General features: G+C 33.5%; 1 protein-coding gene across 1 annotated transcript; it reads right to left on the reverse strand.

Annotated features, from left to right (window-relative positions):
* Window positions 1–442: 442 nt before the first annotated feature.
* Window positions 443–7988, reverse strand: zgc:56585. The gene is made up of 8 exons (XM_073935441.1): window positions 7949–7988; window positions 7592–7698; window positions 5718–5841; window positions 5005–5111; window positions 4827–4923; window positions 2071–2147; window positions 1827–1990; window positions 443–1747 (listed from the first exon to the last, which is right to left on the reverse strand). The coding sequence occupies exons 2-8, from the start codon at window positions 7682–7684 to the stop codon at window positions 1597–1599; spliced, it is 813 nt and encodes a 270-aa protein (XP_073791542.1). The 5' UTR covers window positions 7685–7698; window positions 7949–7988; the 3' UTR covers window positions 443–1596.
* Between the last annotated feature and the right edge of the window lie 5133 nt (window positions 7989–13121).

The raw sequence follows: 13121 nt of genomic DNA on the forward strand, positions 1-13121 counted from the left end.
TTTTTCGGCTTAGTCCCTTTATTAATTCGGGGTCGCCACAGCGGAATGAACCACCAACTTATCCAGCACACGTTTTACACAGCGGATGGCCTTCCAGCCGCAACCCATCACTGGGAAACATCCATACACACACATACACTATGGACAATTTAGCTTACCCAATTCACCTGTACCATGTCTTTGGGCTGTGGGAACACTGGAGCACCCCGAGGAAACCCACGCGAGCACATGGAGAACATGCAAACTCCACACAGAAACGGCAACTGATCCAGCCGGGGCTCGAACCAGCGACCTTCCTGCTGTGAGGCGTTTGTGCTAGTCACTGCGCCACCGCGTTGCCGTTTTTTAAAACACTCATTTAATATTTAAACTCAGCGCAGTATTCCAAGTTCAGATTTATTGCAATGAGATGCAGTTTGTTATAAATAACTTTCAACAGTAGCATGATATCAGTAGCTTATTTATTTGAACATATTGACATTTTATATATATTCACACACACACACACACACCTATATATATGTATGTATATATATATATATATATATATATATATGTATGTATATATATATATATATATATATATATATATATATATATGTATGTATATATATATATATATATATATATATATATATATATATATATATATATATATATATATATATATATATATAGCATACGTATACAAGTATATGAAAGCATATTAAAATATACATTTTGAAATGACAGTTTTCTTGGTCCCTTATGAATTCCATCAGTGTTATTACTATTAGCCCTCCTGTAAACATTTTTTTCCAAATTAATGGTTAACTTTTTCCACAATAGTTTTTAAATAAATTTTAAAAACTTATTTCTTTTGGTTTTGCCATGACAGTACATTATAGGATACTAGTTATTTTGCAAGCTACTATTATTCGGCTTATAATGCAAAATCGAAATGATAAAGCCAATAAAAAAAAAAAAATTTAAGAGGTCTAATAATATTGACCTTGTCCAGAAGAATAAAAATGCTTGGACGTACTGTGAAAGTGATGTTCCTTGCTCTGTAAAAAGGACAATAATTCAAATTTTCCAGGAGGACTAATATTTTTGTCAGCACTAAAAGTGGATCAAAAAGTTTCCTCAAAGATGTCAGAGTTAGAAAGTCGCAATTCCGAGTTAGAAAGTTACAATTCCGAGTTAGAAAGTCAGAATTCAGAGTTACTAGAGATTACTACTGAGTTCGAGGTGGTTGGAGCTATATTATGCTGAGCAATAATCCAGGAATTGAGTTTCAGACCATTTATCTAGATCTTTAGAGCAATGTTTCTCAACCATGTTCCTGGAAGACCACATTTCCCATGGCTCCTTAACCAAACACACCTGATTCAGATCATCAGCTTATTGGCAGAGACTAAAACACCTGTAATGAGTGTGATTAACAAAAGACATCCAAAACATGCAGTGTGGATGGTCCTCCACAAACATGGTTGAGAAACACTGATTTTGAGTTTGTGTGTATTATTTTATTACTAAACCAGGTAAAGGTATATGAGGTAAGAGTATGACATCTTTAATCCCAAAATGAATGTGTTGAGGAAAGGAACTAATGAGCTACTCTAGACTGACGGGAGTAGATGGAATGTCTTTGCCCTTTTCTGGAAAGGATATAATAGCTGCTCCATCTGGATTAATCATCAGAGCTTCTCCATCCTTACTTTCATCTTTCACAAGAACAAGAAAGACCCTGGCAACGACATCCACCCTGTAATAAAATTTCAGTCAAATCAAGATACAAAAACGTGTATGAATGTAGAAGTATACGCTATATATTTCTCACTCACTCCAGACAGCCCTCACTCTCCATCAACATCTCCGTGATTTCCTTCATTTGAGAAAAACTTCCAGTATGCTCCTCTGAATTCAAGAGGGACAGAAGACTGGTCTTCACAAACCATGGACAGAGGACATTGATCCTCACCCCATAGTTGGACAACTTGGAAACAGCCTGTAGATGTATGCAATTAAAGTTTACTAATTATGAAATGCTTTATTTACTCCATCCAAACTAAAGAACTAAATACATACCGCCATGGCACGGCTAAATCCGACCACGCCGTGTTTAGTAGCGGTGTAGATGGGTGCTACTGGCAAAGGCCCCAAACCTGCAGCCGATATGCAGAGATTGTCAAAACATGGCTTGAAGGACAAAACGCGTTTAAAACAGAGCATGTTTGAAATAAAGACAGTAAAATCGCTATGTAATTCTTAATCGCTTAATCACGGCACTTAAATGGCATTTGTGTGTGAGTCATCGTGTCAGAGAAGCTTGAATTTTTGACTAATGAGCTGTATTTCAGCTTTATCCATGTCTGTTTCTATCACTGACTGCTGTTTATCTGACTTAATGCATGATGAGAATCAGACAAGCACCTGAGAAGGGTGAGCAGGGAAAATCAGCTCATTAGCATTTAAAGCTACAGTCTACAAAAACAGCTACAATGTAAATTACCTCATGGGTATTTTGAGATGAAACTTTACAGACACATTCTAGAGACATAAAAGGTTTCTCTTACATCTTGTAAATGGGGTGAAATAGATGACCTTTAAAGGTCCCATGAAATTCAAATAAGGTATTTTTAAGGGCATCTATAACTAATGTGCTCCAAAGCTGTAACAAAATACATGTTTAGAAGATATAAAACTGATCAAAACATCCAAAGCTTGCAGTTTGTCACTTCCGCTTAAATGGATCAATGGTTTTATTCACACCACCTCATACTTAAGTTTCTCATCAAATCTTGACCTATCAAATGCTTTTTAGTGTCTGACATGCCCCGCCCCTTGAAGATGCGTCTCATTTGCTTTTCATTTTTGTGCTTGAGCTCATCCATATGGAAGCCCGTTCCCAGCACCGAAATAATACAATTATTTAATAAAATAAATAATACACAATTCTGAATTATAAAGTCAGAAATGTTGAGTTATAAAGTCACAATTCCAAGATATAAAGTCAGAAATGTTGAGTTGTAAAATCTGATTTCTGAGTTATAGTCACAATTATGAGTTATAAAGTCTCAATTCTGAGTTATAAAGTCTGCCTTTTTAACTCGCAGGTCTAACTTTATAACTCACAATTCTGACTTAACTAATGACTTTAAAACTTTACAATTCTGACTATAACTCGCAATTCTAACTTTATAACTCAAAATTCTGACTTTATAACTCGCAGTTCTAACTTCATAACTCACAGTTCTGACTTTATAACTCGCAGTTCTGACTTTGTAACTCGTAATTCTGAATTTATAACTCCGAATTCTGACTTAACTCACAAATCTAACTTTATAACTTGTAATTCTGACTTTATACCTCAGAATTCTGTTTTTATAACTTAGAATTCTGACTTAACTTATGACTTTTAAACTCACAATTCTGACTTTAAAACTCAACAATTCTGACTTTAAAACTCACAATTCTGACTTTATAACTCTGAATTTCGACTTAAACTTGCAATTTATATCTCAGAATTGCCACTTTCTAACAGAAATCTGACTTTATAATTTTTTGTTTATTTATTTTTATTCAGTGGCGGGAACGGGCTTCCATACGTCCACTCTTACTGGCAGAGCTGTGAGAAAACAAAACACTATTGGCTGTTTTTTTTAAGGCGAGGAGCTACTCTATCTACCCCTTTCTTCATGTTTTAGTTGATATTACGTTAAACTGAAAAAAAAAAAATCACATTTTAAAGCACTTCAAAGGACATTAAAAATATATTTTACTAGAAATGAAAATTGTCATCATTTAACTTTCCACCTGTTGTTTAATAGTTGGACGAATTTCTTTATTTGTCCAAAAGGAAAAACTCCTAAATGAAAATCGAAAGGGCAACAACATAGCAAATTAATGATTCAATATTGCTTCATTTATGTTTGACAAAAGAAAGTCAAACATACCCATAGCAATAACAAAGTAAGTGAATAAACGATGACAGATTTATATTGCATTTACATCGAAAAACTCCCTGATGTGATCAGTTCTGTGTATAATGGGGCTGATTAAATTGTTTTGTTATCAGGGGAATGATAATGCATATTTTAGTTGACTTGCATTTACATTGAATAAGCCTCTGATGTTATCAGCTCTGTTGAGGATAACCTGTGTTGAAACCTCTACAAACTGATGTCCATGTGAACTTTTTACAATCTCAATGGGTATAAACCAAACAACAGCTGAAACATCTGACAAGAAATAAAAGTAAGCACGGAATGGTTTGTTTTTAGTTCATATAAAAGTGCTGTTTCAAAGGCAGATCACTGGGTTACATTTTATGTAATTCATTTTATGTATTAGAGCAATTATATACATTGGCAAACCACCAAAGAATGGTTACACATCTAACACAGTCCATCAAACAATTTTGTGCTTGTCTAGTAGACATCTAAATGTAGACAACTTGGCTAAAACAAGGCTAAACTTGTCTAATAGACAAGTCTAATAGACATTTAAGAACAGCTTAAAACTAGACTAGTCGTCAAATAGACCGATTAGACAGACTTTATATGTGTAGTCATTCATTTGTTTATTTGATGACTAGTCTAGTTTTGACTTATTCTTAGACATCTATTAGATTTTCATTAACAGCCCAAATTTAGCCTTGTTTTAGCTAAGACGACTATGTTTAGACAGCTACTATACATCTTTTAAAAGCAAAAAATTCTTGCTTAAAGTTTTCAATTTTAGAAGAAATATCTGTTTAAATCCACAAATATTGTTTTTTCTAAGTCATTTACCACGTTTTCAAGCTGTGTTTTTGTTCATTTTATGTACAGACGGTCCCAAACCTGCCATTGATGCAACGTTGACAATGACTCCACCACTGCCACCATTTTCTTTCTTCATATATTCCAGAGCGAGATACGTGCCCCTGACCACACCACCCTGAAATGACCACAAAGAATGTTCAGCTAAAGCAAAACCAGATGCAGTTATGTAGGTAAAGACAGACGGAAAGGTTCATACCAGGTTTATTGCGATAGTCTTTTCCCAGTGCTTTTCATTGATGATGCCAGCGTTGTTGCACATGATGTCTATTTGGCCAAATTGCTTTACAATTTTTTTCAAAACTCCTGTAAAGGAAAATGTAAAGCTTTCAGAAGACAAAGACAGTTTCTTTCAATGCAATCAGTTGTAAACTTGTTTGATATAAATGAAATTATAGTGTCATGTAATTGTTTCTACATATATTGCTTAAAAGAAAGTCCACCCAAAAATAAAAATGGCCGCATAGTTTACTTAACCTTAAGCCATCTGATGTGTGTGACTTTCTTCTTTCAGACAGACAGTCGAAATAGTTTTACATTTTATTCTGACTCTTCATGCTGTACAATGGTGTTGTGTAGTGGCCCATTTTTAAGCTTCCAACGGTACAGAATTCTGTCATAAAACTAACCCGTATGCTACCTAGGGGTTAACACATGTCTTATGAAGTGGGTCGATGTGTTTTTGTAACCAAAAATATATTTTTACATTTTTTAATGGCACCTGTCGAATGCACTGTCTTGAAAACTTCTTGGCTAACCTTTGACTCGACGCATGGTATAAAATTAAAAAACATTACATTAAAATAAAATGACTATTCGGACTGTAAATGCCTCGAAAGACGAAAGTTATATACAAAGAAAATGGTTTAAGAATGAGATTTTTGGGTGAATTATTTCTTTGTATTGAAGTACCTTTAAAATCTTCCTCTGATGAGACATCAGCAGTGTAAAATTCAGCCCTGTTGGGTCCATACTCTTTATTAAGATTAGTCTTTAATTCCTCTCCAAGAGATTTATTCACATCAATTAAAGCCACCTGCAATCAAATAAGTGTACACCGTTATAGTATCATTGAATACAATATATAATAGTAGCATAAAAGTTGTACCTAATTATTATTGAGAGAATATCTAAAGATATTCCTGATGTTGCGTATGCATACAAAATTAAACGTAATATGTTTCTTCTGCTATTACTGCATATATGAGAACACTACGTGACAAAAGTCTTGTTGCCTATCCAAGTTTTAGGAACAACAAATAATAACTTCTGGTTGATCATTTGGTATCAGAAGTGGCTTATATGACAGGCAAAGGCCTCTAGATTACACGTATTTAACCAAAATAAAACAATTATCATGCCTTGATTTTAATTTTTAAAATTAGGACAGTAAGAGCTGACTTCGCTTAGACAAAAGACTTGACACTTAACAGAAATAATGTACCGTAAAGAATATAAAGTCATGCTGCAGTGGAAAAAGAATTAATATTGTGCATGACTCCTATTAGGTTGGAGGACTGCATCTATACATCTCTGCAATTACTCAAACAACTTTGATGAAGTCACTTTGATAAAGTCATCTGGAATGGCAAAGGAAGCATTCTTGCAGGACTCCCAGAGTTCATCAAGATTTTTTGAATTAATCTTCAATGGCTCCATCTTACCTGAGACATGCTCAATAATATTCATGTCTGGTGACTGGGTTGGCCAACTCTGGAGCACCTTGACCTTTTTTGCTTTCTGGAAATTTGATGTGGAGGCTGAAGTAGAAAGTCAAGTTTTTATTTGTTGCTCTTACAACTGGGATCGACGACAAGACTTTTGTCAGGTAGTGTATCTATATACAGTATATAAGCTGACATATGTAAACCAGTGTCTAATCTGACACATAAATTATTTGACTAGCATTACGTAAGAAAAAAATTCCTGGTCCATGTTAATGTAATCGGGGAACGGAATTGATATCCTTTGCCACAACGAATGCCCCTTCGCTGTTAGCAGTGAAGGTTCTTCAGCTAGAAAAGGATGCCTCAGCTTGGCACATGCAGCCCTTAAATACAAGATTAATTGTAATAGCCATGCATGCTAACGCTGTCAACTCTTTGGCATTTCATTGGCCTGTATACTCTTTAAGATGACTGGATTCTAACGAAATCCCCCTTAGTGTAAGTTTACACATATCATTGAAGTTCCCCTCCTGAATGGGAACTTAAAATATGCTAATGTTACTCATGCAACGTCCTCCAATTTTTTTTTATTATTATTTGAATGGACACTTTTTTTAATGAAAACAATTTGTAATAATTAACAGCATTTAATGCAATAAACAACATGTAGTAGGCTACTAATGTACTTTAAATACATAAAAAATACAATAACCACCAGAGATTAACTTTCGACAAATCAAGATGTCTTATTGCTGTCAGTTATTACCACACTTTTGCATAGTCTGTATGTCAGATCTAGGCTAACCTTTGATGAACATCAATTAATTTTTTCCTCATGACTCAATATCAACGGCCAAATGTTATGTACGAATAGCTCTTTTACCTATTTTCAGCTTTATAAAACCGAAACTGTACTTATCAATGCATAGCCGAGTCGACACATCTGCGACGCTTTCAATCGGAACCTGAAGCAGGCGTTTTACCCTCAATGACATGGTAACGTAAATAAAACTTAATTACGTAACACTTTATGTTCAATTACATAGTTGATGTAGTGTCCTTGGAGTTTGTATTAACGCGAACAATTTTTTTTTATATGATTTGTATTATTTAGTTTACCTTTGACCCATTTTTCATGAGTATTTCGACAAAACTTCTGCCCAAACCCTGAGCTGCTCCGGTCACAACAGCAACTTTATCCTTTAAATCCATCGTCAGCTACACACCTGTGGAAAGAACATATTGTCTATTTTATCTCTCGTAAAGATTCATTTGAAGCAACAGGCTTCCATTAAAACTTTTTAAAACCTGTATCTAATGTAAGAAAAAAAAGAAGAAAAAAGCCTGTTATTAAAGCAGACAGTAATGCTATTCTTTCTGCTTGTCCAAAACTTTAGTAAATAACGACCTTTTTCACTTCTAGCCTATTAAAATCACAAAACAAAAAAAAAATAAAATAAACATTGTTAATCCTACCTGTGCGTCCGAACAGCGTTTGGAGTAGCATGCAACTACTGAAATAGTGAAAGAGTGACCGATGAACATAAGCCAAGAGTGAGGGGGAGGAGTTTAACATCAAACACGCCAAACAAAACATAACGGGTCTTCAATGGGTGTGTGAGCCGAAGTAAAATGTGAAGTATAACAGGTGTTATGCTAAAAAATTTCTTACATTGTTTGTTTTTGTCCACTCAAGATCATCTGAGCTGCGAGCGATGGCACGTAAAGGCTACTTTCACAATCTGGACTCCACATGTGTTAATCATTCCCAGATACCGAATGAGATCATGCTTTAAAAGCCCTTTAAACATCCTCCTCTGATGACACTATTGTTGCACAAAATTTCAGCTCACATTCAAAAGAGCATCCAACGCATGATCAAAACTAGATGGATGCATAGGTTTGATTTAACTTTAAGTTTTATTTTAGGGATGTGTGTCTTATGAAACAGGCTATATTTACTATGTGTCCATGTTTACAATCCCATAGAATAGATCATCAGAGGGATACATAATGACTAAGACGGTTAATGAAAATAAACTCTGCAAGCTTAGAACTTGACCAAAGTCGGCTGTGAGTGATTATATGTTCCAGTTCCTGGAAGAGGAAAACAAAAAGGCTTGGTGGAGATCATAATTAACAACAGAATAAGTTTGAGAGGGATTTTGGTAACCCAAACAGCACTAGGTTGTCTTGCCAAATAAATGTTTTATTGTAAGCTGGAATTTGCATTGAAATGCCAACCCAGGCCCATAACCAGCCTAGTGAAAGAGGTGGTTCTTTTTTTCTCAAAAAAGAGGACCTTTTTTTGCAGTTATACGCCTTATTTTCTATTTAATTACGAGATGTAAATACTGCATTTTAGTGACATTTTAAGCACTATTTTAGCTGTATTAGCTTGTCGGATGGTCATGATAACCACACTTTTCTGATTTACCAAAAATATTTCCTAAAGATTTAGAATAAAGATACTTATTTTTAAAATACATATTAATTACATTATATATCGTTAGAAAGAAATAGGAATCTGTTTAAGTTCTAAATTAAAAAACTGTATTCTCTTGTCATTTATTAGGCAAATAACAAACTGGCCAGATCATTCAACTTTCCTCTGTCAGAATTTGTCCATTTGAATTAAAAATAATTAAAACATAATAATAATAATAATTTAGAGCTTCACAATTTTTCCAGCCTCTCTCGTAAAAAGTACATTTGAAAATTCATGGATAACAACAAAAGCCAAAATAGTATTCAAAACTATTTCAATATGGTCCGCTTTTGATGTGTCACACCTTTTAATTGGTCATTTTTTGTTTCAAGAATAACATTTAGTATATAAACTCTTGCAGGGGTAATATAGTAATGGGAAAATGGACAAGAGCTACTTTAAAACTATGGAAAAAGTTACAAATTTTGTTAAAAATCAATTATTCAAAGTCCCTATTATCTAGTATAAGTACACTAAATGCATTTGTTACATCGGTTTTAGATACTGGATTTAAAAAAATGATCAAATAATGAACTAAATTTCATATATCAGCTTATCAACAAAAACAATTTGAAAACATTTTGAACAATTAGAAGAACTTCAATTACCAAGAACCGATTTTTACAGATATTTTACAAATAAGAGATTTTCTTACAAAGCATAAAGAATGCGAGAATATAATCAGTCTGAACGAAATAAGAAAAGTTAATGATAAAAATACAGATGAGGTATACTGACAAATAAAGGATTACTTAACTATATAAGAGTCTGTTATCATATCATCCATATAAAACTTTTTTTATAAAGAACGGGGGGAGGCTGAAAGATTACACAAGAAAACTGGACAGATAGAAAGTCACAAACTCAAATGTATGGAGAGAATTTAAGTGGACAATCGTTACAAGATATTTCTGTACCCCACATATTGTAGCAAAGATAGGAATAGGCTCATCTAACAGATGAATGTGGAGAGAATGTGGTGACCATTTATAGGGAACCACTCTCATATCTTTTGATATTGGCCAAAACTGCAGCAGTTCTGGGATGATATCTATAAGGCACTTCAAGATATATTTTGCATTGATATTGCCTTTGATCCAACCGTGGCAGTCTTAGGTATACCTGAAAGCATGGGGGAAAGAATAGTTATTTATTTACTTCAAATATTGCTTTCTGCAGCACTAAAATGTATTAAACCTAACTGGATCAGATCAGACCCACCTACATATGAACAACGGATCAAAACAATTAGAGAAATTTATGAAATTGAAAGAATAACTTATTGCCTTAGACTCCAGATGAATATATTTGAAGCAAGATGTAATCCAATTCTAAGAATTATACATAACTAACTTTAAGCGTACAACCTAGATTTAGTAAACAGCCCCATTGTGTACCCTTTTTTAATTTTTTTTTTTTACCTTCAACACCATATATATTGTTTTAAATTAACACTGTACAAATGTCTTACACTTTTTCTTTTACTCCCTTATCTTTTCAGTATCTCTATCCTTATTGACTATTTCTGATGTATCTCTGATTTTAGTAACCCTTTATTATAAAGGTTCATTTGAGTATTAGTAGACTGTCTGCTTAATATCTGCAGATACTGCTGCTAAACAGACATTTAACTGACTATAAGAAACTTTGCAAGTACATGTCAACTTACACTAACCCTAACCCCAACCTAACAGTCTACTTATAATCTAATGAGAATTAGTTGGTATATGCAATGTAACTGAAAATCAACAAATGGACCATCAAACCAGTGTGACTGTAAAATGTTTTCTCTGATTAAAAACAATACAGCACTGAAAAAAGACTTTGGTCGTGTCAGATTATAAAATGAAAATATTTGTTAGCATTGGCCAAAACAGATTAGCTAAAGTCAAAACGAAGCGACAACCAATTCCATTTGGTCTCAAAGCCTTTTTCAATGTCTTATTTTCACTATTTATTATGGCATAGCAGTCAGAATAGGACAAAGAAGCTCATGTGTTGTGCCTATTCTGGACCTTTTTCAGTGAGAGTGGGTCTTCCGAACCACCCAAACTCCCTCTGGCTACAGGCCTGCTCCAACCACAAGGGATGTTGACCATTTGGGATGAAAGGAAGAGGATTTTATTGAGCTGTTGGGTAATTAAAATGGTAACACCTTATTTGATGGTCCCTATTGCACATTTTGTTGACAAGTTGCATTGTAACTACATGCCAATTACTTTTAATTTGAGTTTTGGTAGACTGTCTGCTTAATATCTGCTGATGCTGCTCCTTCAACAGACATTTAACTGACTATAAGAAACGTTGCAAGTACATGTCAACTCTAACCCTAACCCCAACCTAACAGTTTACTTTTGATCTTTTTTTTAATCCTTTTATTAAAGATTTTTCAATATATATATATATATATTTTTTTTTTCAGAACAACCCCTTCCCCAACAATTTAACTCCGCACAGATGAGGGAATACATAAAAAAATGATATTATAAAAAAATTAAAAGAAAAATAAATAATAATAATGAAATTAAACAAAAGATACTGCCATCATAATTACTTTTCAGGGGATACATTTGTACATCAAGTTGTATTGTGATACATTGTAGTTATCTGAAATTACATTAAATATATTGTAATACTTTTCCACCTCTTCAGAAAAATATCAGTCTTCATTGTAGACATGATGTCATTTTTTCCATTACATAGACCTGTTTAAGTCTCTAAATCCACTGAGCCACCTTTGGAAAACCTTCTTCCATCCAATGTACAGTTATAATTTTTTTGCAACCAGTAATAATATAATTAGGACAAATATTGTTTCTTTGTTAAACATTTCTTTAGACAGTGCTCCCAGTAATCACACAATTGGATCAAGGGGTATTTCTATATCTAATATAGTATCTATTTCTTTTTTAACATTTTTCCAGAATTCTTTAATCTTCAATCCTAATAAATGTGGGTATGATCTCTAATTTTACCACATTTTCTCCAACACTAAGTAACATCTAGTGAGAATCAGTTGGTGTATAGATGCACTGTAACTTAAATTTAACAAAATGCTTCAAAATAGTTTTTATTCCATTTCTCATTTTTACTGCTAAATGCATATGTCTATACTGTTTAGGCCGACATAAAGCTGTTTATCTTACAGTTTTATATTTAGCTAAATGATAATAATAATAAAATTATTATTTAAACAAAACAATTAAACTTTTTGTACATTTTATTTTACCTTAGTGTATAAAATAAGCAGGTTTTATTTTACGTTACATTAAATTCAAACATTGAAACTACTTATAAATAACGTCTCTCAAAGATTTCTCAGTATTTAGATAAAAAACTCTAATAATAATATAAGTAATAATAATAATAATAATAATAGTAAAGTTACATCTTCCGATCTTTCAGTTTGACCAATCAGCTTTTTTTTGAACATTTTTTGTATAACAAAGATACATTTGAATCACATCATTTTTAATTATAATCATAATATTAAGTACAATGGTGCAAATAAGGAATGAAAAACAAGAGAAACAAGGGGAAAAAAAACAACAGAAAATCAAATAAAGGAATATCAATAGGTTATCTGATCTGAGGATAGATATATAATAGATAAAGTAATTAAGAAAGAGGAGGGCAAAATAAGAAAATAACAGCAATTAAGAGATTTAATTGATTTTTATAGGTCGTGCAAATTGTATATGTTTTGAGTGCTTTCTTATTAAGTGAATCTGGAATTGTAAGTAATTTTTAATCTCTTGTAAAAATTCTGGGGTAGACAAGGTGGTGTAGTAGGTAGTGCTGTCGCTTCACAGCAAGAAGGTCGCTGGTTTAAACTTTGGCTGGGTTAGTTGGCGTTTCTGTGTGGAATTTGCATGCTCTCCCCACGTTTGTGTGGGTTTCCTCCAGGTTTTCTGGTTTCCCCCACAGTCCAAAGACATGCGGTACAGGTGGATTGGGTAGGCTAAATTGTCCATAGTGTATGAGTGTGTATGGATGTTTCCCAGAGATGAGTTGGAGCTGGAAGAGCATCTGCTGCGTAAAACATGTGCTGAATAAGTTGGCGATTCATTCAGCTGTGGAGACCCCAGATTAATAAAGAGACTAAGCCGAAAAGAAAATGAATGAAATGTAAAAATGCTTTCCCAAGATGGGTTGCAGCTC

Source organism: Danio rerio, chromosome 21, assembly GCF_049306965.1.
Source record: "Danio rerio strain Tuebingen ecotype United States chromosome 21, GRCz12tu, whole genome shotgun sequence".
NCBI lineage: Eukaryota > Metazoa > Chordata > Actinopteri > Cypriniformes > Danionidae > Danio > Danio rerio.

Excerpts from the sequence above, each read along its gene's own strand:
- zgc:56585 (XM_073935441.1), bottom strand. The coding sequence starts at position 7,684 with ATGGATTTAAAGGATAAAGTTGCTGTTGTGACCGGAGCAGCTCAGGGT. Across the intron at positions 2,148-4,826 it reads CAACGTTGCATCAATGGCAG|GTTTGGGGCCTTTGCCAGTA; the intron begins GTTTGGGACCGT and ends TATCGGCTGCAG. Across the intron at positions 1,748-1,826 it reads GAGAGTGAGGGCTGTCTGGA|GGTGGATGTCGTTGCCAGGG; the intron begins GTGAGTGAGAAA and ends ATTTTATTACAG.